We start from the raw sequence: 26,147 nt of genomic DNA, 5'->3' as shown, positions 1-26,147 counted from the left end.
AAAAAAAGTATCTTTGATATCACTATAGAAAATTCTCTTCTCCAATGTTTTGAGCTCAAACTCCTCAATATCAGGCCATCCAGTGCAGGTGTTATGCCACAGTCTCATGAGCACTTCTTCAGTGAAAAGATTAGCATAAAAGGAATGTATTAAATTAATAAAATTAGCTTCATCCCTTACAAAGTGCCCCTTATCGTTCTTTAGCTCCGCAATTATGTTCCTAGCTCTTCTAATGATAGTGGTAGTATGATAGAATTTTGTATTCATATCCTCATTAGCTATCCACTTGAATCTAGCTTTTTGAAACCACAACACTTCTTCTTGCTCAAGAATTAAATTCAGCTCCTCTTGAATACTGTTCTCCCGGCTAGACAGATCTTCATCATTTCAATTTAAAATATTTTGTTGGGTATCAAAAAGCTTTTTCAAAAGAAAATCTTTCTTAGCTTGGATACAACAAAAGACTTGTTTATTCCAGCTTTTAATATGAGGAACAATATTAGAGAGGCAGGTGGTAATTTTAGAATTAGGAAACCAAGTATTGTTGAGGAAAGGGGGAAAGGATTCATGATCTTGCCAAGAAGCCAAAAACCTAAATGGTCTTTCTCTCCAAGTCTTATCAAAAGGGATAAGAGAGAGCATGATGGGTTATGATCTGAATTGAGCCTAGGTAAAGTTCTCACAATGGCTTCATCAAAATTAGTTCTCCAATCAGCATTAGCACAAACCTGATCCAGTCTCTTATAAACTCTCTCCAAGTGCAGCCATTTTGACCCTCTCCAAGTAAATTTAGAGCCCAAACAGCCAAGGTCCATCACCTTATAATCATTAAGAATAGAAGCAAATACGTCAATAAAGGGTTGGTCTAACTTATTAGTTATTTTGAATTCGAGTTTTTAGAAATGCAGCTTTGATTAAAAATTTGGTATCATTTGTAATTTTGTATAGTCTTACCCAACTCAAATACAACTAATCGAGTTATTAATGAATCGATAGATTATATATTAAAAAAAAAAGGAAAATCACTTTTTATGTGACAAGAAAAGTGGGATTTCATGTTGTAAACACAAATTTTGAAATGTGACCTATTATTTAATTAGAAAAAAAGGATGAAAAGCACTTTTCCCTATAAGTCTGCGGAAAAAAAAAATTCATCTTATATTAAATGAGAAGTTTAAGCCCCTTAAAAAAAACTCGTAGAATGAAAAATAATCAAACACGACCTTAAATTTTGTCGTTGACACGTAATGTGTCCTTTGCAGCATTGCCAAAACACAGAATATGAGGAACAAATTTTCAGTATTACCATTGCAGTGAGACCGTAGTATTATAATTAGGAACACCGATCAAAATGTCACTATTTATTAAAAAATTTATCCAAATGTCACGCGAACAATATTATTTTCCAATATGTCACATGAGCAAATTCGTTGGGCACTGTAGCAAACTCAATTTGTTGATGTGTCACGTTTCTGGTGGACACCAAATTCGCTACATGGGATAGCGAACTTGGTTGCAAAAGACAAAGCAAAATGTCACTGGTTGGATTATATGTTGCAACCAACCTTGGTGTCCATCAGAAACGTGACACATTAGCAAACTGAGTTCACTACAGTGCCCAGCGAACTTGCCCACGTGGCATATTGGGAAATAACACTGTTTGCATGATATTTGGATAAAAAAACTTGGTTAATAGTGGCATTTTGGTCATTATTCCATTATAATTATATACTTCAAAAAATATATAATTATAATATTAAAATTATCAGAAAAATATTTCTGCAATTACTGTAGATAAGTTATTTACATTTACTCCTAAAACGACATCGTTTTGGGATTGAAATATTACAAAATCTTATATTCTAAAGGAATTCCATTCTTTGGCAAGTTTGCTGACTGTCGCTTTCTCCTTCACTTTCAGCTTTGTGTTCACACTACAAAATTTTAAAAACCTTTTCTTCTTTGGTAAATCAGTGAATAAAATAATTATAAAACAAAATCAATTTTTCAAGAGCAAATCGATGTACAAGATTTCTTAATTTAAATCAATGGTCAATATTTGTTATAAATGTTGGTGGCAGACAACTCATTTAATGTACCTCTGCTTTCTAAAAATTATTATTAATATCTCACTGCTTTCTGAATTTCCAAATTTGAATTTGAATTTTAACTTGAAATTTTAAATTTGATTTTTTAATTCTGAATGGTGGCAGGCAATTCATTTAATGTTGAGCTACTTTCTGCATTGGTTTTGTTAAATAATTTAAAAAATACATCTGCTTTGTATTCTATACCAACGCTTGGGGACGATTTTGTTCCTTCTCTTTATTTTTTCTTTTTTTGCTGCTGCCAAATATCAGCTGTTTGCGCATTGCTTCCTCAACGAAATCATTTCTTGCTTCTCTCTTTTTTCGTCTTACAAAAAATATGTTTTCAAAATATAATTTTTTGAAGGATGTCAATCCTGCCAAGGAGGACTGGAGGATTAAGGTGAAGGTGGTTCGGGCTTGAAAAGTTCCTAACTTTCAACGTAAAGATTTTGACAACAATGTTGAAATGGTTTTATTGGATGAACAGGTTGTTGTCTGCGTTTTTTAAATCTTCCATCTTTGTTCTGATCATTTTAATTAACGTTATTGATGTAAGTTGGCTCCATTCTTTTGTAGGGTGGTAGGATCCACGCCATTGTCAATGGTTCCTTGCAGGTGCGAAAGAAAATCCACGAAGAAAAGTGCTATTTTATAAAAAAAATTGGAGTTGGATTCAATAGCGATGTGTTCAGGCCAACCAAGCATCAATATCGTTTGTCTTTCAACTTGAGGACTGATGTTAAATCAATTGTTGATTCTAATATTTCTGCGAGTGAATTTGATTTTGTTGATTACAACATCTTTGAGAAAGAAACATCTAACTCCCCTTATTTAGTGGCTAATATATTTTTCCTTACTATTGTCCATTTTTTAATTATTGCATTTTTTTTACGAACTCTTTGCTGCCCTCTTTTTTTTGTAGACGTCATTGGTTTAATCTCAGGAATTGGGGAAGTTTGTGATCGTGTGGTTTCTAGTAGGAAGGCGAAAATGGTAGTGTTAGAGCTTGACAACCTGAGGTATTTAAAATTTTTGAGTTAAATAAAATAATTTTGTCAAGCTCTGTTAGCTTATATTTTTCGTGTATTAACGTTGTTCTTGCTGCAACTCATGTGTAGGGGTCACAAGCTGGAGAGCACTTTGTGGGAGCATTATGTGGATGAGGTGCAATCTTTTTTGGAAAACAGCGACACTCCTCATAACGTCGTGATAGTCCAACTAGGAAGGATAAATATTTTAAGGGTATGTTTTTTCCAAACGAAACGTTATTTCAAATTTTGGCTTCTATAATCGGTTTTTATTCACGTTATTATAATTTTGGCTTCTGTATTCGGTTTTTATCTAATATTTTCAACTCGATAAGTAAGGTCGGGATAACAAATACAAAATATACAACAAGGATTGTCATGGATTCGAATGTGCCAGAGATCGTTGAGTTCAAAAAATGGTGTGTTCGTTGTTCTTGAACTCATGTTACAATTTATTCGGTTATTCATTTATGGTGTTATGAATTTTTGCATTTATGGTGTTATGAATTTTTGCTTTATAGTCTTTCGGCTGATGGTGTGGAAAGTAGTTTGAGGATGACTCAGTTGTCTACTCAGTCCTCCTATTCTTTCGAAAATGATTTTCTTAAGGAGACTGAAAAGAAGTCTATCAGTGGTGTGAAGCTTTGTGGTGAGGTAAATATCGAATTTCTGTTTTTTGCTTTTCTTGAATTATATCAAGTCTGTATGGATGATGTTTCCTGTTTACCCGCGATGGCTATATTTAAGGTCACGACGTGCATCACGTATGAGACTATAAAATCTATTGAGAGCAAATACAACTGGTGGTACAATTCTTGCAAAAAATGTCCATTTTTCGTTTGTGAGGATTTTGAGAAGTGGTACTGTAAGAACTGCCAAAAACATTGGGAAGATTATTATCTGAGGTAATATATTGTTCTTGGTTTATAATTTGTCTTTAGTCTGTATCGTTAATATTTCATGTTTCTTTTTTCATATTTTTCATTCATAGATAATTTATCATTCATTTCGAAGAGGGGGAAGCATCACGAGTGCATCACGGAATGAGTTTTATAACTTTTGCAAGTATAGGTTCGACATCTTTTTTATTACCTTCATGTCAAGCACAACATTTAGATATTTTTTGATCACATGTTGCGTGTTTATGTTTATTATGCTTGGACTCTATTACAGACATATAATATTAGGTTGCAAATCACTTCCCTATTCTATATTTTAATTAAGCCTTTGTTGATTGCTACTTTCTATTTTAATTTTGCTTGATTGATTATATGGATACTTGATGAAAATGGTCGTGTTACAAATAGTACCCTTAATCATGAAATGCATGTATTGCTATAATGCTATTGTTTTTTACTCTCAAAGTCATGTTTCTTTTTCCACACTTTTATTTATAGAATATTTATCATTCATTTCTAACAGGAGGAAGCATCAAGAGTGAATCGCGTAATGGGTTTTGTCACTTTTGCAAGTATACGTTACGCATCTTTCTTATTACCTTGATGTCAAGCACAACGTTTAAATTTTTTTTATTACAACTATATTATATTAAGTTGAAAATCACTTGGATATTTTGAATTTTAATTAAGTCTTTATTAATTAATCTTTTTTATTTTATCATCCTCGTGTTAATAATACATGTTTTTTTTTTTTTTTTGATAACAATAATACATGTTTTGTTACCTGCATATGTGAATATGTTTTATAGTGCAGCTCAACATCGTTATTTAATTTGAGACTGAAGAAAGATATATCTTTTTTGTTTATTCTTACATCATGCTCTTATATTTTAACAAAAAATATTATTCATAATATTTATTTTAAATTTAGGAAAACTTTTACGAGACAAACAAATCGATTTTTTTCTCCCGTGCATCAGCACAGGTAATACACTAGTTATAATTATAAAGACTATAACAACCTTGAAATAAATTAGAATTATAAAAAAACCATGATTTTTGCTCCAAAATAACATCATATTAGATTTATTGCAAATAGTTCATATGCTGTAACTGCTGAAAAAGCGAACATATCATTATATTTTTTCTCTTAAGGTGGTGTTTGGTTGAGGGGTTTTTCAAATTACCCATGCAAATGAAGTTGGCAATCTACTTTGCACTTGTTTGGTAGACAGAGATTTGGCTAATTCTCCGGGCAACCATGATGCATAGCATTTTCAATTTTGTGAAAAAATGCTAGACTTTGACACTTTTAGAAAGTATTGTTGGAGGTGGTTTTATATAGATAGGCGGCTATTGTCATTTCGTTGAGCAATGCACTCCTTGCTGACTTTGCAAAGAATGGTGCATAGATATGGATGAAATCTTGTTGCTTGCTGACCTTGAACATTTGTTGCTTGCTGATAGCGTTTATGGATGAAATCTTGAGTAATTTACAGTTATTTAGAAACAGAGATATTTTTGTAATTGTCACTTATTTCTCTATTTATATTGTACTTCAAATCAAACATAGACATCATAGATCTTACCTAATTTGCCGGATTAAATTTGTTTCCAACCAAACAACTTTTTTTATATTTTCTTACCAAACTCACTTTCCAATCATTTCTTTATCAATTACATTTTCTTAATATTAAAAAATTTTCTCCTCAACTACCCCCTTAAAAAAATCTGTGGGCTGATGTGTCACACCCCATGTACATACTACTGAAGTACTAAAGAGTAATCGACTATGAGACACCCACGTGGCTCGTGTCTTTCACTCGTCCGGTCACGGAGCTTCACATAAACGGCAGCGCAAACTCCAGAATCTGTGTTTCACTTTCACTTTCGTTCAGGTTCTGCTTTATTCTTCTCTTCTATTCAAGTTCAAATTTTTGTATTTTTCTTCTATGCTTGCTTAACAACCATATATATTGTTTCTTACTCTGATAGGAAACTAGGTTTTCTCCTATAAGAACACAATATCTTGAATTTGAACATCTATTAGACTCAATTCCTTCTCTATCGTATAGTAATTGTACCACATCAAACTACTTCTATTTGAATTTACTTTTTTCTGCAGGTTAAGGATTTCAGAAGATTTTGTGGAATGTGGAGGATTCAGCCCTAGTTTTAATCTTCCATGGAGTACGAATCAGATAAAATGATGCATGGTGAGTGCTATCATTAATTTTTTTGAATTTTTTTTTATCTGAAGAAGCTCACTTCAAGCACTTTTCCATATGGAATTTAAATTATGTCAATCAATTTACTCTGATGAATTTATGAACGAATGTTTGTAGAGATGTAATGAAGCCTTGAAAATTGGTTGAGACATCATAACAATTTAAGTAAGGGAATCAAATTTATTTATTTACTCGAAGGAAAGAATTGAATCAATGAGTGAAGCATTACATGCTAACCTGTTTTAGACTATTCATTCGGAGACTATTTTACACTTTTCTTTGTTATTTTGGCCTTTTGAAGTCTTAGTATGAGTTCCTTTATATGTATTTTTTCATTGCAATAAGTTTATGACTTTGGAGCTGTAGTATAATGCGTGTTAGAACACTGTCAGCATGCTATTTGTTCAAGTGAAATGTAAGTCATGTAACTATTTGCAAAGGCTATAAATAAAATTAATATTTGGATAAGTTTTTTGATCAATTCAAGTGGGTGTAAGCACCTGTTTCAACATTTTCTTTCTGCATAGTATATTTTTAATTATAGAGGGATGATCTTGCGCTGCATGATACATTTATTTGAATTTGTTTCAAACTGCTTTTGGGATAATCTGGAATTGGATTTTATTTAATTGGACCCCCTTTACTTAGTGATGCCCTTGTTAAAGACTTTGTAAGTGCAGGTTCAAGGGATAATAATGAGAGCACTCCTGTGGAGGACATATTTGCTGACACCAGTCGTTCTGAGATTGATGGCAAAGATGCTTTGAAAAATTTTACAAGAGCCTCAGGAGATGTTGCAGAGACAAAGATAGCTGATTGGAAAGATGAAGAAAATTGTCAAAAGGGTACACTTAAGGAAATTGATGCATCTGGGGATGTTAACATGGAGGCATCCATAACATCTGATGATGTTATTCGGGCTGGAGGATTTGGTGCCAGAGATGATATCAGTAGCTTGCTTCCTGTTGCCAGTGATTCTACTGACTTTGAAGCTTCAATCCGTGATGCACGAGATTATGAAGAACCACAGGGTGAAGTAAGTAGGCCTGGCCTTGGCTGGACTGGTGCTACAAAGGGGGAATAAATATTGTTGCTGTTATATGCACTAGTGTTGGCTACTTTTTGTTGTTTTTAACTTGGGGGTGGGGGGTCATAATGCGTTTCTGTCTAATATTAACTGGTGCTTGTTAAATTCAAATGGTCACATGATGCTGAAAAATATCTTGTTAGTAATATTACCTCTAAATGATTTTCTTGCAAAAATAGTTGGTCTGTTAGTTACTGTTTAGTTTGTCCTTGGGAAGGCTAGCAAAAAATAGATGATTTATTTCTCTTTCTTCTTGAATGAGTATTTGTTTTTCGTAGTATGTATTCTTTGAAAATAAATAAATAATAGCTGATGGAGTAGATATATTGGGTGAAATTTAATAGAATAAGACCTAATTGTTATTATTACACAAAAAATAGAAAGATGATAACGATTTTCTTTATTAAGCTTTATAGTTGAACAAAATATAAAAGAAGATAACGATTTTCTTTATTAAATCTTCGCCTTATAATAACCCTTTTCTTTGCCTTATATTTCTCCTTACTAAGGGTGATACTAAGATTTAAATTCATAATTTCTTGGAAACTACTTTGAAAAAAAAAACAAAAAAAGATAAATATACTCGTTATTAAACTTTCACTTTACTTTTGATAAATCTTTTCTTTCGTTATATTTTATTTTTTCTTTCAAGGTTGGCACTAACATTTATTCTCATAATTTCTTAGAAACTACTTAAAATCTCATTCTTGGTTTTTCCTTAGCCAATCTTTCAATTATGTCCTAAGTAGCAAGCATTCTTTATTTTTTTTCTGAAAAAAGAAAAAAGAAAAGAAATACAACTTTACAGTCCAAAACTAACAGGAGGTAGACATTGCCTTTTGAAAGATTCTATGGCCAGGGGCAAGCAGTGCCAGTGGGTCATAGGCTGTTTTTCTTTCCACAAGTGCCTCCCACCTTGACCCAAAATGGTTTTGCCATTCTTCTACTGTGCTGTAATGTGGAAGGTATTGCTTGACTCTGAGTTGGGCATTGGTGCAGAAATCCAATATCCTTTTGTTTCGGGTTAAAATGTATTCCAAACTGTCTGCACCTGTAGAAAATGGGACTGCTGAGGATAGGAATGCCACTAGGTAGAAAACATCTTCCTCTGGGGTCACCAGAGATGTTTTACTGTCCCACCTGGAACAACAAAAGGGAGAAAAAAAGGACTCAAATCGTGAGAACAAAAGTGAAGAAGAGTATATAATCGGTACACAAGTTTGACAAGCTAAGATACCTTGTTTGGTTGACAGGGTAAATGATTATTGGACCATTCCTTGTGTCCATAACAATATTGCCAAATACCTCTTCAGCAAAGTCATGAATCTCACTCCTTGGTATTATAAGGTTCAGCCAAGGATGTGGAACTTCCCACAAGCCTTTTGCTCTTAGCTTTTTCTCATCGACATGCACTCTGTCTAGGAATTCCACGTAAGAAACTTCTGATAGGAAGAGTGTGACTGGAATGTAACTCAGTTCTGACAGTAGGTGATCAACACTCTGCATTTGAATGGGTGAAAATGAGAACATTTTTCAATGGGGACTGTGTTGTTGGTTTCACACAATTAGTGCTCTAATTCTGAACATGCCGTACCTGACTCATGACTTCAGCTTCATCTGGGTTGAAGTATTTTGCCATCTCAATACAATAGAAGGTCTTCCCATCTGAATTGAATTGGCTGGCTTGAAGTGGGTCTTTGGGGTTAAAGGATAATCTCCAATTGTTAAGGATGCCAGTTCTATTTATGATTACAAATCCTTCAATATAGTCAAATGTGTTTTCAAGTGATATCAAATACTCTTGATCCCTGGCAAATATAGAGAATTCTGAGTACAGCACTCTAATCCATTTCACCTGTCAAAAGTCAAGGATTATGTCATAAATAAACATTGTTGGGAGCTTAAGTTTTCTCTACATATCAGAAACATGAATGTACACTCACCAACTTCGGTGCTGGTTCAAGAGAAATTCTAGCCTTGGTGATGATGCCAAATTGACCAAGTCCTCCGAGAACACCATAAAAAAGGTCAGCTCTTCTGTTCTCTGAGCAGGTAACCACCTCTCCTTTACCTACAACGAAGTATTTTGCAAACCAGATTAATGTCGTGAAAGTCAAACTTGATTGCCACACAAAATGGTTAGTTTATAGAATACAGCATTCACACCCCAAAGATAGGAATAGTAAGGGAATGGATACTCTCATATGTGACATGGGATTATGTAAGACAAATTCAGTCATCTATAGATAGTGTATTAGGATACAAAGTGAGAAAAGGATAACCATTGATTTATCTATGGACGATCGAGATGCATCAAGTGATCTCGTGTCATATAAGAGGATTCATTCCCGAAATATTATTCTCGTTCTACATGATACAATCTAACAAAACAACCCGAACCCCAACTTGCAAGAATAGGAGTTTGAAAACCTTATATGCAGTTTTACCCTTACAGAGAGAATATTTTCTAGATTTGAACTTGTGGTCATTCGGTAAAACAGGAACAACTTTACCATGCTTTCTAATAACTAAAACAAAACCTCTCCATCTGAGATATTGTGTGTTTGGCCAAAACATTACTACAAAATCCTGTTAGGTGGGTGGAAGGAAAAGAAATTCTGCTTGAGTATTACCTGTGACCACTTCTAGCTGGAGGATGTTATTGATCTGGGGTCCGTGCCTAAAGGCTTGCCCGCTTATTCCGGCATTTGAGAGAGTACCCCCAACAGTAAGATGAAGGTAATCTGTCCAAGATTTTGGTGCAAACCCTTGTTTAAGAGTATCATGCAGAATGTTTATCCACAACTCACCCCCCGAGACATCTACATAAGGAAATTCTCCAGCATGAACTTTTATTTCAGGACCCTGCAGTGACTCCATGTTAATGACTAGGCCTCCATGTGCTAGTGCCTGACCTTGAAGGGAATGGCCATGGCCTCTAGCAGCAACCTTCAACTCTGAAGCTGATCCCATTTCAAAAATATGCTTTATGGTCCGTGAAATATCTGAAACGGTTTTTGGATGCAGCACTGCTAGAGGAGGAAAATGGTATATTTTGCCAAAGTCTTTGGCAGCATCACCATTGTCCCTCAAACTCAAGTTGCCATCGAGAGGTAGTGTTTGCAGTGATGAGAGGATCTCATAGGGTGATAATGGAACCATAGAAGTGACAATAGAGTTATTGCAGCCTGAGTCAGCTTTGTGAAGTATAAAGTTAAGAAGTACAAGTATGAAGGTTTTTTTGATAAATGAGAAGCTCCCATGTTGATAGAAACCAGCAGGTTTTGATACCATGATTTTTTTTCTTCTGTTCGTAAGAAAAGATGATAAGGGCTTGAATCTTAAATACTGTTTTGGGAGAAAGGGTATGAAAGCAGAAGGAAAGGCTTACAAGAGCATGGACAAATGTACTTTTGAAGGGGTGACCCCTTTTATAGACAATCTGATACTTGGTCGCGGATATCCTTAGATATTAAGTGATGTGACTCTGATGAATGCATACCAAACATTTTCCTTCTGAGTTTTGTTAACAAGTTCAACTAACAGTACTGTATAACTTTATTTTAGTGGGTTTAGAGTAGAGAATATAAATGTCTCAACGTTCTAAAATAGTCATGCTGAATGGTGAGTTTTACTTTTATGATTTTATTTGATGACTTTAATTGCAGATCATAGAAGTGATATAATATTTAGATTATATCAATTCTTATAAAAGATTGGTACGCCGAACGAATTCTTGCACAAGAATGTAATAAAAAAAAGCAATTTAATTAGTTTTGTTGTGTTACCATTTTTATTTTCTACTAATTTCGTTGATTAAGATTTTTTATAAATTTACATGTGGAACAATATAACGTTAGAGAAAAATATTAACAATATATTATTTAACACCATTTTTATTATCAAGTAAATTTCACGTGAGTCCTACTAAATAGTTTAGATTCATTCTTTATTTTAGAACTTTAATTACTCAATAATGAATAGTGTGTTAAAAAATATCATTTAAAAAGTCATGGAAACTATAATTTCGAATCTGTGTAAGAATAATAAATTTTATATTAAATATTAATCGTTAATTTTCATGAATTTAACGGTTATAATTTATAGTCACATTTATTAATTAATTATTAAATTTTATAAATTATAATCGTTAGATTTACGGAAATCAACAGTTAAGATTTAGTGTAAGACTTATTATTCTTATTATGTCCCGTATATATATATATTATTCTTATTATGTCTCATATATATATATATATATATATATATATATATATATATATATATATATATATGGAGCATGTTTTTTTTACACCAGTGTAAGAATAATAAGTCTTATACCACATCTCAATCGTTGATGGACAAAAATCATCGGTTGGTATTTGTAATGTAATTAATGATTAAATTAATATTAATTAATTCGTATAACTTTCTAAATTATAATCATTGGATGCACGAAAATCAACGATTGAAATGTGGTGTAAGAAATTATTAGTTTTACATCGGTATAAAATGATCTTGATCCTATATATGTATATATGAGGAAGATTATATTGACAAATTTTTTTTCTTACAAACTGCATTAAGTCTGACTGGTCATACATTCTTAATTGAAGTCTGTCAGACTTAGTGTAATTTGTAAGTTTATAAGAAAAAAGTTTGTCAATATTAACCTTTCCCTATATATATATAAACTGATCAAATATTTTAAAAGACAAAATAAGCATAATATATTACTGGATAAAAAGTGGAGAAATATTCACATAACACTTTCACAGGTATCAGTTTTCTGTGTGGTATATGATAAGGCATTACACGTACCCATCAAATTTTTGGCATTTGGTCAATTCACAAATATAGAAGTGGTGGTGTGCTTATTCTCATCTTTTAAAGCATCTTTTTGTAAAGAATCTATTAGAGTGTGTAAAGAATCTTAGGATGTACCGTTCCAAAAGCTAGCTTAAAGGGTGAGAGTGCTCAAGGCCTTATAAACTCCACATTAGTTGTACATCTAATCAATGTGAGATTATATATCTCAAGATGAAATGTTTTTGGTTAGAGTATAGCCTCTATATAAATAATATTACCGTATGTATAACTGCATTCTGCATATAATATGTGTGGGGAAAAAAGGGGTGCAAATAACGTAATATTTACTTGTTTAAGTTAAAGAAAGGATGATTTCCCCCACATGGGATGTACTGGCTTCTAGATGAGGGACCAATTGACCTTGAGGCTTTGAGAGGTTCATGAAGATGACTGTGTTATGTACTTAAGCTGAAGGCACTATTGTCAGGTTTGGAAACAGTAGAATTGAATTCCTTACTGGTTTTGGAGTGATTGCCGGGTCCGGCCCCTACTATAACCCTCTTGCTGTTAGAGTTGAGTGAGAGGCGAGTCAAATTTCTGGGTCCCCTTTTCTAAAAGTAACTTAATCAAAAGGTGTATATATGTTTGAGTGGTTTCGGTTCTGCAGGTCCTTATCTGACTAGTGTTTCATTGTGAATGTCATACTCATATCATTTATAGAAATATTCGAAACTTTTATTTCCTTGTGAATGTCTCAGACTCTCAGTGCTGATAATATATATATATATATATATATATATATATATATATATATATATAAGAAAAAGAGTTACTCAAGGTCATCTAATGCTTACACAACTAAATGTTATGCCAAAGATTATCAAACCAAATGGTTTAGATTATGAAACCAGTCCTAACAATTTTCTTACAGAAGTAATTTACCTTAACCAAAACAGTCCTCAATATTTACAATGAACTATTTTTTTTTTTTTGGAGAATATATTTACAATGAAATATATAAGCTAATGAACTTGGTTATTAAAGAACTTGTACACTCTACCTTAGTTCATCAATCCCTGAATACAATGAACTATATAAGCTAATGAACTTGGTTATTAAAAGAGAGCAAAAAGTACAAAGGATTTACGCTGCGAAAAGTCTTAAGGGCTCGTTTGGTGGATATGATAAAATAAGGGTAGGATATGATATAGGCCTAATAAGGATAAGATATGATATGAGACTGATAAGTCTATATCATGTTCTGTGTTTGATGAGCACTTGATAGTAATCTGATAAGATTATGTAGAAGGAGAAAGGAGAAAGAAAAAAACAAAATATAATGCAATAAATACAAATATATTGGGTAGCGTGGGGATATATTGGGTATCAAATATTGATATTTGAAGGAAATCTTAGATTTATGCGGAAGCGGTTTAGGACCTAGTACATTGGTATGCTTACCGAATCATCCTTGTTTCACAATTACCTCTCGGTGCGCAGGTCTCGTGTACTCTTCACGAACAGCTCACCTCAGCGCCGCAGCACGAACAACCTCCTTGAAGCTGGACTGTGGCAGATCTTCCAGACTATCTCTCGAGGAGGAAGGGGAAGTGTGTGGGCACTGATTAGATTCAGAGCTTGCCTCTTTCTCACAAAAAAGACCTTGGAGGCTGATGACTTAAGAGGTACTATTTATATGGGTTCCAAGAAACCTTAGCTCATTGGGCTCTAGGTTCCTTGGGCTCTTCTCATACTAATAACCCATTTGGGCTTTAGTAAAGGAGCAAACCCAACAATCTCCCACTTGCTCTTTTGGATACAAACTTGAGTCGTAAAACCCAAGATCATGTAACCCATAAGTCATCATCTATCCGAAAAATACCCCATCCCTTGTCTCAAGCTAGCTTGGGGATCTACCATCTGTTATTAATCAAGGCTCCTGATAATCAACGAATGATTATCTAATTCGGTGCTACTCCACTAAAAGCCCGAACTTGAACTCCAAGATTAACAACACTTATAACATGAATATGCATCGCCCCTTTGTAGAATGTCTATAATTGATTGACAAGTTTTCTGTAACTCAATCAATTATTTATTCCCTTGACTATGATAGTTTCTTTAATGGATTACATGCACTGGCCAGTGTCTTTAATATCCAAGTACCGAAACATATCAAGGGGACATATCCTACAAATTCCATGTTGTTTATCTCATAAATACCGATAATCAAATAATCTCACTCCCAAAATACCGAGTTATTGGCCGTCAATAGATCGAACCTCACCCGTTGGTAAATCAAAGAATGAAAACTATTTGATTACCTATTTATAATAAACTCAGGATTAAGAGCAATCACATAACTATAGTTAACTGGAGATTTGATACCTTATGACAGAAAAACAACCTTAATCAAATCTCTCCTTGATCCTTTCAATGTGAATGTTAATTCACACCAATATTTTCCAATGATTCGGACAAAACCATTTCATAAAATATTGCAGCCTAAATAAAGTGCCCAACTTTATTTAACAGCTGTGAATCCATTCATCAATTGTGAGAACCTATGATCATGTCCTCCATGAACGTATCCATATGATCATATACTCCACAATTTGATCCGGACCTTTATGTTTGTAAATAGTGCGCAAAATAAATAAATAAAACCTTATTTATGAAATTCAGAAAATTATTTTATTGTTTCATGGTCTTACTCCAAGAGCACAATGAAACCAATAACTCCCACTTGCTTAATGCAAGTCTGGGATCCTCTTAAGACCCAAAGAAGTAACATGCCTCTCGAACACAAGTTCAGGCAAACTCTTAGTAACTGGGTCTGCAAGATCCACCTCTAATGCTATCTGAGTTTAGTGAAAAACTCATAGCTCGAGGTTGATTTTCTTGAGTCAATATCCACTTGAAATAACTGAATTTTTGAAAACTCAGCTTTTCAAGACTCCCAACCAGCATATAATCTCTCGTTCTCCAAAGATACTTGAGTACATGCTTAACAATAATCTAGTATTCCTCTAGGTTCAAAATGGTACTATCTCACTACTCCCACTGCGTGACAGATGTCTGGTTTAACGCCCAACATGATATGCATGAGTCTACCTTTGCCAAAGCATAAGATATCTTGCTCATGCATTCTTCCTTCTTAGAAGTCTTTGGTCACTCCTTAGGAAGATGAATTCCACATCTGAGAATTATAATTCTTCTCTTAGAATTCTCATGTTGAATTTTGGGTTTTGTCAATGTAAGTAGCCTGAGGTGATGCCAACAACTTATTCTTCCGGACTCATAAGAGTTTTATACCAAGAATATAATTGGCTTCCCCAGTACTTCCATACCAAAACACTAACTTAGCCAACTCTTTATGCTTGATATTACCTCCACATTGTTTCTAATAAGGAGCATATCATCTACATAAAGTACCAGAAAAGCTAATGTCTTCCGTTGTATCCTTTACATACAAATACACATCATTCATCAAGGTTCTCTTAAAATCAAAATTTTGATAACCTGATCAAAACTGATGTTTCAAGACCTGGACGCTTGCTTAAGTCTATGAAATAGACTTTCACAACTTGCATACCGTGTGTTCCTACTCATTTGCTATAAACCATTTTGGTTGTTGTATGTAGATATCCTTACATCCAACTCCCAAAATTAAATCTCATAATTGAGACTTATAGCAACCAAGAGAATCTGGATAGACTCAAGCATGGCGTCTGGCAAAAAATGCCTCCAAGCTAGCTTTGAAGTTTTTCACCTTCCTGTCCATCCTCTCTTTGCCTTTTATGTCCACATGCACCTTGTTGGTTTTACCCCTCTTGGTGTTTTTACTAGGACCGAATGGAGTTGAAATACAAGTATTTCATCTCATTGTTCATAGCTTGAGCAACACTTGATCAACAACATTTTCTAGTGCATTATTGTAACTAGTAGGATCAATGTCACTCAACAAGAGACAACTTGAGAGTTAACAAGGTTCTCTCCCACTACGAATGTACTGCACTAGACCTAGTGTATTTATAGGTAAAACAAAGAGTGGGTCAAATGATGGATCTTCAATTTCTTGAGGATCCGCTTATACTTGATATTGTTCCTTTACATGTGATACTAATATTTCTACTAGTTTCACTTATATATTATCATGTTGAATTTTCAATCATGGTTCTCTTGTTTGTTCACTTAGAGATATATTTATCCCCTCTTGAACAATCAAGGGAACAGTGGATGAAGCTTCTAGAGATTCTTGAAATTCTTGATCTGAGATAAACCTCATCAAGAATAACTTAACTTAAGAGCTTATAATTTCTTATCTAGTCCTCCTTTAAGAAAATCATGTAAGTGCTCACTTAGATTATCTTGTCCTTAAGACTAAATAAGAAATCATCCCTAGTTCTCTTAGGGTAGCCAAAAGATATGCACTCTTCCATACAAGATTCCATCCCATTTGACTGTTGTTGTAAGACGTGTGTCGTAGCACCCTAAATCCGAATATGGTTTGATCTGGGCTTGCACCCTTTCCATAATTCTTTAGGTGTCTTTACAATAAACTTTTGACGGAATCAAGTTAAGAAGGTACATTTCCTTCTCTTAGGCATCTCCCTTGAACAACATTGACAAAGATGAATAATTGAACATGATCTTCACCAAGTCTAGAAATGTTTGATTTTTGCATACTGCAACTTCATTCAACTAATGTGTTCTTAGAGTTGACAGTTACAAAAACTATCCCCTCTTAAATCAGGTAAGACCTGAACTTACCAGACATGTAACCAACACTTTAGTCAGACCAAAGTGTTTTTGATTTGAACACCTACATGCTTTTCTGCCTCAGACTAAACCTCTTGGAATTTCCAAAAGCTTTAGACTTATGGCGCACTTGGTTCATCTGTCCAAATCCAGAGTAAACATTCATATAATGAAGTACTCATCACCTCTTCTGGTCTGAACACTAATTGGTCCACATACATTAGTATGTACCAGTTCCAGTTGAATAGTTGCGCAAACCTTTTTGGCCCTTGTAGGATTGCTTGGCCACTTTACCTTCCAAATAGGACTAACATGTAGCTGTTAGTTAAAAGATTATTGAACTTTCAGTCCCTCTTTTAACTAAAATATGTTTCCTACTTGAGATAATATGACTCAATCACAAAGGCCAAAGTGATGTTTCATTTGAAACTTTTATTTCTTTGGTGAAAGTTCTTGTTCATCATCCTTTCCATTCAACATAACAAATTTAAAAAGGGTATAGGACATAGGTAATAAAGACTATTTAAACAATGTACCAGAACAAACAAGACGAAGATGAACTTCGAAATGTAACCGAGGAATCAATTGCATTGTCAACCCATGTTTTAACCAAAACAACTAACAAAAATTGAATTCCTCTTGAAATCTGGAACAAATAAACAATCACCCAAAACCATAGTCTTATAAATAACTTGTCTTACTGCAAATGCAGACACAAGTTCCCATTTTCAAGCTTAAAATATTTGTCCATTGCTGACAGGTATGCCATGTTTGAACTACTACAAAGAGTAACAAACATAATCAGTGATTCCTGAATCAATAATTCATTCACTGATCAGGCCTTGATATGCCCATGTCAGGTTCTTTTCATCACCTCTGGACAATTTTTCTTTCAGTATCCCTTCAGTCTGCACTTGAAGAACTTGCCTTGCGGCTTCTTCATAGCAACTGGTTTGACAACTGATAACCAAGTCATTTTGTTCTTGTTACCACCCTTGGGTTTCCCTTTGGATTTAAAGACTCTTAGCAAAACCTGCACCGACTGCATTCTGTCTAGCAGAGCTGCTAGACGCAGCAAACATGTCATTAAGAGTCTGAAGCATTTCTACTCCACTCTTAATCATGTACACTTGCTTCTGCAAGTATTTGGAAAGACTGACAATAATATAGCAGCGAACTACCATATCTGCCCTTTCCTAATCTGAGAAATGCATCTTAGTTTCCTAAGACGCATCCTCTGCAGGTTGCTATGGCCCTCGCATTGTCAGAACAAATTTTAGCTTCCATGTTTTAGAACAATATCAAAAAATTTGCTTTTCACTTATTCATAGTTGGTACCATCTAGAGGTTTTCGACTCAAAATCATTTCTAAGATATTTTCTGAAAAACATATAAAGCACACAATTACAAACAAATAATGCAATAAACAAACGAAGTGCGAGTAGATTCTCATAACTACTCTTGTTTATTGTTAACAATCCTTCAGTTTATCTTTACAAGGCTTACGATGGGCAAGTCACTTGTAAAAACCAAAATTGTTATTTGGGCCTTCAGTGCCATTGCCAGAGCCTCGATGGGAGGGTTAACAATTTTACCAAAGTTGAATGTAATTAACCATTGTTTAATTTCAAAATTATCCTTAGTGTCTAAGCATTGCCGACGATGGGCCGTACAATACTTTACTAAAATTTTGAAATTATTAAGATTTAATCTAGTGAAATCTGATTATCCTTATCCGATGGGGCTTCAGCGATAACCATTTCACTAATAAACCCACAAATGGAGCCCGCAGGTTTTAAAATTAATTAATTTTTAAAACCTTCACCCATTCAACATTTTTGTTTGAGAATTTTCATAAGCCCAGTCGAATTCATTGTTTAATTTCAAAATTATCTTTAATAACTTAGTATTATCGACGATGGGCCGTACAATACTTTATTAAAATTTTGAAATTATTAAGGCCCAATAAAATCCAATCATGCTTATCCGTTGGGGCCTCACATGATTATTTTATTGATAGGCCCACAATGCGCCTGGAGGTTAAATTAATTTCTTAATTTAAATCTCCTCCCATAGATATTTAAGTCCAATCTAATAAAATCCAATCATGCTTATTCGATGGGACTTCACATGATTATTTTATTAATGGTCCTATAATGCGCTTGAAGGTTAAATTAATCTCTTAATTTAAATCTCCTTCCATTCAACATAAGCAACATTTTCTAATTTCCAAGAATTATTTAATTGAGAGTATCCTTTGTTCGATTTCAAAAACTATATAAGTAAGAGCGCCGATAAACGTGCACTAAGCTTAACATAATTTTGAAAGTATTAAGGTCCTGAAATCCGGTCACTTTACGTCAGCGTGTGCTCCAAACAATCATGATACATGAATGTTGTATGCAGCGTGTGTTATTCCATGACCATTTCAGAAAATCCACAAATTACTCACAAAATAAAAGAATTCTCTTAGGAAATTTTCTCTAATTATTTTTCTAGATTTAAATCATCCAAACAGCTGACTTAATTAGTAATCTAGATTGCAACAATCATAATAATTATCATTTATAAGGATAATTTGAAATCAAAATAATTTCCATAACGATTATTTGTCTTGATGTTAATTATCCAAAATTAATTAATTCAATTATTAATCTAGGTTTTCAATAAAAATCATAATAATTATTAATTAATTTCTTAGGATGATTTAAAATCAAAATAATCCCATAATAACTATCATACTAGTACATAATAGCTATTATGCTCATGCAATCATACAAGTTATGCAACAATATGGCACCACCTATTCTATATGGCATGTTATCACAATAAAGCATGTTATCAATCATATAATTTATACCAATCAATAAAAGCATTAAATAATAAATCATAATTACTTTAATCCATGGCCTTCCTATTTTAAAGAAAATAAAATAAAATAAAATTAAATAATACAACTTTGGAATTCAACTTTCGCCTAGCCCATAGTATCTGTCTCAAGCCCCTTTAGGGTTTCATGGGCCCAAAAGCCCAAAGACCCAATCCTTTGGCAAGAAACCCTAGGACGCGAAAGAGGAACCCTAGCCGTCAGGTCTGCCGCGCCGTCACCCGAAGTCAAATCAGGCTGAAACTCCAGGGGAAGGACCGCCACGTAGAGACGAGTGCACCGCCGCCGTAACCACCCAAAAAGGTGGCCGGACGCTCTCTCACTCTCCCATTCTTTGCCGGAGAGTGGCGGCCACTCTCAGAATCTTGTGGAGGCGCGTGTAAACTCAGATGGCGGTAATCCACCCACCGTTGCGTTCGTCTTTCCGTCCTCTTTCCAACCATATATAGATCGCCTCATTTCGAGATCGGGAATACCTCGAAAAGTCTCTGACTGTACTGACTGCGCATCTTACTCGCGGTTTCTCGATCTTGAACTTTTACAAAATATTGGAAAAATACACAGAAATTCCAAAAATAAACAAAAACAGCAAGGAGGAAACCTAATCATATGGGATTAGCCTCCTTGTTACAAATCGAGAAATACACGAGAGATCCTAACCATGGATTAAAGCATTTTTACCGATTAAAATTTAAACTTTTATGAAAATGAATTATAAAATACACATGCTAGATTCATACCATAATCCTAGAACCCTAGGTGCCACATTTCAAGAAGCAAAACTAATTACATGAATAGTGAAACTAGATTCACATACCAATGTACAGCCCATGCTCTGATACCAATTGAAGGAAATCTTAGATTTATGCGGAAGCGGTTTAGGACCTAGTACATTGGTATGCTTACCGAATCATCATCGTTTCACAATTACCTCTCGGTGCGCAGGTCTCGTGTAGAATCTTCCCTTGTAGGATTCCTCTTCACGAACAGCTCACCTCAGCGCCGCAGCACGAACAACCTCCTTGAAGCTGGACTGTGGCAGATCTTCCAGACTATCTCTCGAGGAGGATGAGATGGTTGTGTGGGCAACCGTTCAGATGATGAACGTCTGCCTTTTGGGGTTTGTTTCTGATGATCTATTCACCTTGGAGGCACAAGAGGAGAAAACCATGAATATATACGCTTAGGTCTTAGACATAACTCAACCCTAAGCCTCATGGGCTCAAGTTTCACTGAAGCCCAATAGGACTTTAGTGACCAAAAGAGCATATATCCAACAGTTTTGACTTTGATGATTTGTCTATTCTTGTGAGGATATGTTTCACATACACTATGAGTATAACTTCTGTTAAGGATTTTTTTTATACGATAACTTTATTGAGATTAATTAGCATAATTATCCTAATTTGATTATCTATTAAGACAATAATTAATTCTGCATTTACAAATTATTTTTATTATGTATGAGTAAAAAATATTTCTTATTTTGAACATGGCTTAAGAAAAAAAGAAAAAATTGAACATGGCTTCCAGTGAAAATCTAATGAAGGCAACTGTGAAGTTTCTAACTAAATAAAATAGAAATAGATTCTCTTGTGATAAAATTTTAACATAATTCGCAACACTAAGATTAGCCTAGTGGTGTTGGATGTGTGTAGTGTGTATTAGGTTGCAAGTTCGATTCCTATAATATTCAAACAAAATTTTTTTTTAATTCATACCGGTGTAATTAATTTCTTGCGGTCAAACATGCAATGAATGTGATCTAAAAAGAAATTTTTTTTTTTTGATGAACCAAAAAGAAAATTTTATTCATTATCTACTGCGCGTTTCATTCCTTTATATATTATTGAATTTGTTGACTGCAGAGGTGTATGACCTACGATTAGACTTTCTACGAAGCGAAAAAAAGAGAGGATCATAAATTAAAAATAAATAAAAATAAAAATAAAAATAAATAAATGAATCATTGTTAAATTATGTTATTTTCCTTTATTTAATAAAATAAATGTGGAAAAATTTCATTCTTTTAAAAGATATAATTTTGTGTCATCTTAGATGAAACGACGTTGTTTTGGTGAATAATTAATGATTTTTTGTATTTTCTCTCTTCCACTTTCTATCTCTTCTAATTTTATAGGAGAGAGAATGTAAAAAATTATTAATTATGCATTAAAACAACGTCATTTCATCTAAAATGACATAAAATTATATTATTTAAAAGAATAAATATTTTTTTCATAAATAAGAAATAAAATAAATACGGAGAAGGAAAGCAAAATAAAATAAAAATTTATCCTTCCTAATCACTAAAGAGAGAGAATGGATCTATGTTGCACCGACACCAACACGATACATGAGATACGACACGACACTCCGACACGTTAATTTTAAAAAATATTAGATTTCGACACGTTAGGACACATTTTGATATTAGATAATATTTTTAATTTATGTAGTATATATTATATTTAATATTCAATAATTTAACAAAAAAGTGAAGTTAAACTTGTAATATCAATCAATTTTGCAAAAAAAACGTAAGATATCCTAAATACTTATATTAAACTCAATAAAATAGTAATCGTAATCCAACTAATCTAAAGTTGGTATTAAAAACGCAAGCAACGCAACATTTGAATTCTTTTTTGAGTCTCTGGAATATGTGCTGGAGTGTCAGGAAGTATCGGACACGACACGTCAATATTTTTGAAGTGTCGGTGTTTCATAGGAATGAATTATGAGGATAAAAAAAGAATTTCCTTTTCACTCTTAAATTGATATCAAATAAGGAAAGAAGAATTTATTTTTTCTTTCTTTATAAATCTTAAAAAAAAATGAGATGAATCTTTTTTTTTCACTAGTAAATTTGGAGGAAATTTAATATGGTCCAGAATCATTTAATGATTGGATTCTCTCTCACAAGCACAATTTTTTTTTTCTTTTTGCCGTCCCAATTTGTTAGAAGGAGCACACAAAAATAATGGTCGAGGTACACGGAAAATAATCTCACTAAGTTGATATCAAATTTTTCTTTCGTTTTCACCTCCAAAACGTCATATCAAACAAAGTACTAGGATACTTTAAATCATTATACAAAAAAAAGAGAGGATACTTTATATCAAACTTCTTTGTATTTTCAGTAAGTAAATATTTCTTCAATATATATATGCAACAATCGGCTCCAATGATTCTTCAAATTTGATGTTAGGTAGTCATTGTGATTTGTGACGCAATATCATCACAATTGGGCTAATAAACCGGCCCAAATGTAAAATATCATATACATATAATATAACTAACAACAACGGCGAGTGGGTCAGCTCGGAAATTTCGTCTTGGTTGTGTTTATCGTCGCCATCGACGACTCTGCTCCCAGACACAGCGACACAGCTGCATTTCAATTTTCCAATCAAATCCCTCACAACAAAACCCTAAATTTCCGATAATGTCATCCTCAGCGGAATTCCTCTCCAACTTGAAGGAGGCAGGCCAATCCATAATCTCCACGCGCCGTCCATGGCGGCTGTTCCTTGACCCCTCCGCCCTAAGCCTCCCTTCCTCTCTCTCCGAAGCCACCACGCGCCTCGTCCAGAACCTCACACACTTCCTCTTCAACTACACGCTCCTCGTTCTCCTCGTCCTCTTCCTCGGCCTCATCTACCACCCCCTCGCCATGATCGTGTTCCTGGTGGTGTTCGCCGGGTGGTACTTCCTCTACTTAGCTCGCGACGACGAGTCTCTCACCTTCTTCAACCTGGTGACGGTAGACGACCGCGTCCTCGTCGTGGTGCTCGGCGTGGTCACCGTGGTGGCTCTGGTGATGACCGGCGTTTGGCTGAACGTGATTGTTTCTCTTGTCGTTGGTGTTGTTGTGGTTTGTTTGCATGCTGCATTGAGGGGTACTGATGAGCTTGTTGTGGATGATCACGATTATCAATCCCCTTATGACCCTATGCTTAGTGACACTGCTGCTGGTGCTTATACACGTGTTTGATCATTTGGATTCCATTATTTTAACTGTAGATTTCTCTAACAGTTGATTCATATATAGATTTATGATATACCTGTTTTCCACCTTCTCCTTTTTATTGTGTTTTTCTAGTTGTTATAATTTTTTTTTTTATATATAATGAAGAGGTGTTAGTGATAGTGAACATGTAGGTTTGGGGTTTTGTGGACACATCTTTAGTTGGGTTCTTGGTTGGACACTTGCTGCATTGCGTGAATCTTTGCGTGTTGTTGTTAATTTGTTTAATTTGGTATATATTGTTGGATGATATTATGTTTCTCTCGGTCATTGTTGTCTGAGAAAAATGTGTTCTTCGGTATTAGTATTACAATTGATCAGCTTCACTGGTTGAAAGGTTTAAGAAAGGCACATTAGCATGCAGAGATGGCCTGATTTATTACTGGTTTAGCTGGAAAAGTATTTTGATAAATGTGAAGACTGTCTTCTTATGTGAAACTCATTGATGTCCAAAACTGAGGAAGTCCTCTATCTGTGAAGTGAATTGTGAAGGTTAATGTCGCTAAACTAAATATATCTTTCACCTTGGATTATATGATGACTACTTGAGTGATCTTTCTCTGTTTTGTGTTTCTTCAATTTATTTATTCTACATAACTTTGTTCTGTGAATTAAGTTGAAAGAATGCATGAATTGAATGTAAGGGTCACTTCCACCTGCATAATTAGGCTGTATGGCCAGTTTCTTTCCCTATTAAAAGTATTAATTAGTAGGCAGCCTTTGGCCAAGCCCATTTCAAGTATGTGCGACTCCTTATGTTTTTAGATTGTAAAAGTTATGAGCACTTGGGTTTGATTTCCTGTAGAATACTTGGATGATATTATTGATTAGTAATTTAGTTATCATCCACAAGAATCAGAGACATTTGTTTTTAGTAATCCTGTATATTTTCTGATTGTATCTCTGTACTGTGTTCTACTAAGAATTGTTCAAATAATCACCAAGCGGATATAGATCCAAATGGCCTAAATTGGTATCGCTGTTGAGTGTAGGACATATAAGCTTATGTATTCTTATATTATATGCCATTTGCTGACAGCATTATGCCATTCCTAGGATGAGCTGGTTATTGTTGTAGACTATTGTATTATCATCGGGAACTTGTATCTTTATCAACCACGATTTTTAGTGCATAAGCATGTTCTTAAAATACCTGTTCTCGTGAATCTCTTGCGTGCAAGCTGAATTCTTCTGAAGCCATAACACATGATTTCTTGTTCTGAGTAGTTATACCATGCACTCAAACGTGAACACCCTGTTACACAGTAGCTATTTAACAGGATAATATTCAATTGCTAGTTCTGCAAAATTTTCACTTTTCCAGAAGCATTCCATTCTATGTATGTTGTTTTGTCATGTCAAAACTCACATTAGAGGATCTATTTTCTGGGTATTTTCTATTTGTTTCAGACTATCAGTCATCTATTTGGACAAAAGTCCTAAGCAGAAGCCCATATTAACTGCTAAAAGAAAATAAAAAGGAAACAGAGGATAAAATTTCTATTTCTCTAAGATGCATTTTAGGTTCTGGTGTTTCCATGAGAAAATGGTTTTGTTTGCACAATTTTTCCTTGTGTTTTTATTCAGTGAGCCTTTAATCTAATTTGAATAGTTCAACGCTTGAATTCTTTTATTTTATGCTTGCGAAATGTCTCTATGCATGGGTCTTCGGAACAGTAGCATCATTGTTCTTTGCCTGTGCAGATATTGCAATTAACCCATGCGATTGTTCAAGAAAAAATTCCATGTTTTAGAATCAAACCACAATTATTCTTGTAGACATTTGTTGTGGTTCTCTCGATTTTTTCTTTATTTTTTTTGCCCTTTTCCCTTTTAAATTTACTTGGATTCATTGACCTTCAGTCCCAGCTGGATTGGTGCAAATGAATTGTTGATGTTGATGATTTTATTTTCCCTTTTAAACAACAGAATAAATGAAAATGATGTTTCGAATGATTATCTAAAATGAACAAAATGCTTTTTTTCAGATAGTCCAACAACTCCATACGTGTCATGTGGCTAAATTTTGATCTTCAGTGGGTAATAGGATTATGAGAAGCGAGAGGTTATATGTATTATTTTCTTTTCTTACTATCTCTTATTATCAAATCTTAACTGTTGATTTTCGTCAATTTAACGATTATAATTTATTGTGTTATATTTATTAATTAATTATTAATTTTCAATAAATTATGACCTTAGATTGGAAAATCAACTGTTAAGATTTAATAGTAAAAGGTAGTAAGAAAAAAAGATAGTAAGTATAACCTTATCCGAACGAGAAATGTAAAGTTATAAAAATCACTTTTAGTCACTAGAATTTTGGTT

The 26,147-nt window shown here is 33.9% G+C and overlaps 3 protein-coding genes across 4 annotated transcripts; 2 read left to right on the top strand and 1 right to left on the bottom strand.

Moving 5' to 3' along the window:
- The first annotated feature begins 5,759 nt into the window (after nt 1-5,759).
- Nucleotides 5,760-7,571, top strand: LOC133285772 (uncharacterized). Of its 2 annotated transcripts, none has more exons than XM_061483053.1 (3): nt 5,760-5,915; nt 6,143-6,233; nt 6,926-7,571. In XM_061483053.1, exons 2-3 carry the CDS (start codon nt 6,203-6,205, stop codon nt 7,327-7,329), a joined length of 435 nt encoding a protein of 144 aa, XP_061339037.1. In that variant the 5' UTR covers nt 5,760-5,915; nt 6,143-6,202; the 3' UTR covers nt 7,330-7,571. The 2 variants fall into 2 exon arrangements, with proteins under 2 accessions (XP_061339037.1, XP_061339036.1); XM_061483052.1 differs by having other exon boundaries at nt 6,911-7,571.
- Nucleotides 7,572-8,147: 576 nt separating this feature from the next.
- Nucleotides 8,148-10,626, bottom strand: LOC133285776 (cytokinin dehydrogenase 1-like). Its single transcript, XM_061483057.1, has 5 exons — nt 9,966-10,626; nt 9,276-9,403; nt 8,927-9,187; nt 8,570-8,832; nt 8,148-8,472 (listed from the first exon to the last, which is right to left on the bottom strand). Exons 1-5 carry the CDS (start codon nt 10,624-10,626, stop codon nt 8,148-8,150), a joined length of 1,638 nt encoding a protein of 545 aa, XP_061339041.1.
- Nucleotides 10,627-23,121: 12,495 nt separating this feature from the next.
- On the top strand, nt 23,122-23,887 carry LOC133285784 (PRA1 family protein D-like). The gene has a single exon (XM_061483066.1). The coding sequence runs from the start codon at nt 23,238-23,240 to the stop codon at nt 23,784-23,786; it is 549 nt and encodes a 182-aa protein (XP_061339050.1). The 5' UTR covers nt 23,122-23,237; the 3' UTR covers nt 23,787-23,887.
- Nucleotides 23,888-26,147: the final 2,260 nt, after the last annotated feature.

The sequence above is a fragment of the Gastrolobium bilobum genome, unplaced genomic scaffold (genome assembly GCF_033153095.1).
Source record: "Gastrolobium bilobum isolate Gb01-03AN ecotype WA unplaced genomic scaffold, APGP_CSIRO_Gbil_v1 utg1991, whole genome shotgun sequence".
In the NCBI taxonomy this organism is placed as follows: Eukaryota; Viridiplantae; Streptophyta; class Magnoliopsida; order Fabales; family Fabaceae; genus Gastrolobium; species Gastrolobium bilobum.
Note: the sequence above shows the minus strand (reverse complement) of the source record. Positions and strands in the feature narration are given on the sequence as shown.

Bases quoted from the DNA above. Each gene is read 5' to 3' on its own strand.
- LOC133285772 (XM_061483052.1), top strand. From the start codon at position 6,203: ATGGAGTACGAATCAGATAAAATGATGCATG. The intron at 6,234-6,910 runs GTGAGTGCTATC...CCCTTGTTAAAG, and splicing joins ATCAGATAAAATGATGCATG to ACTTTGTAAGTGCAGGTTCA.
- LOC133285776 (XM_061483057.1), bottom strand. From the start codon at position 10,626: ATGGTATCAAAACCTGCTGGTTTCTATCAACATGGGAGCTTCTCATTT. The intron at 8,833-8,926 runs GTACGGCATGTT...ATTCAAATGCAG, and splicing joins AAGCTGAAGTCATGAGTCAG to AGTGTTGATCACCTACTGTC. The intron at 8,473-8,569 runs GTATCTTAGCTT...TTGTTGTTCCAG, and splicing joins TACCCTGTCAACCAAACAAG to GTGGGACAGTAAAACATCTC.
- LOC133285784 (XM_061483066.1), top strand. From the start codon at position 23,238: ATGTCATCCTCAGCGGAATTCCTCTCCAACTTGAAGGAGGCAGGCCAA.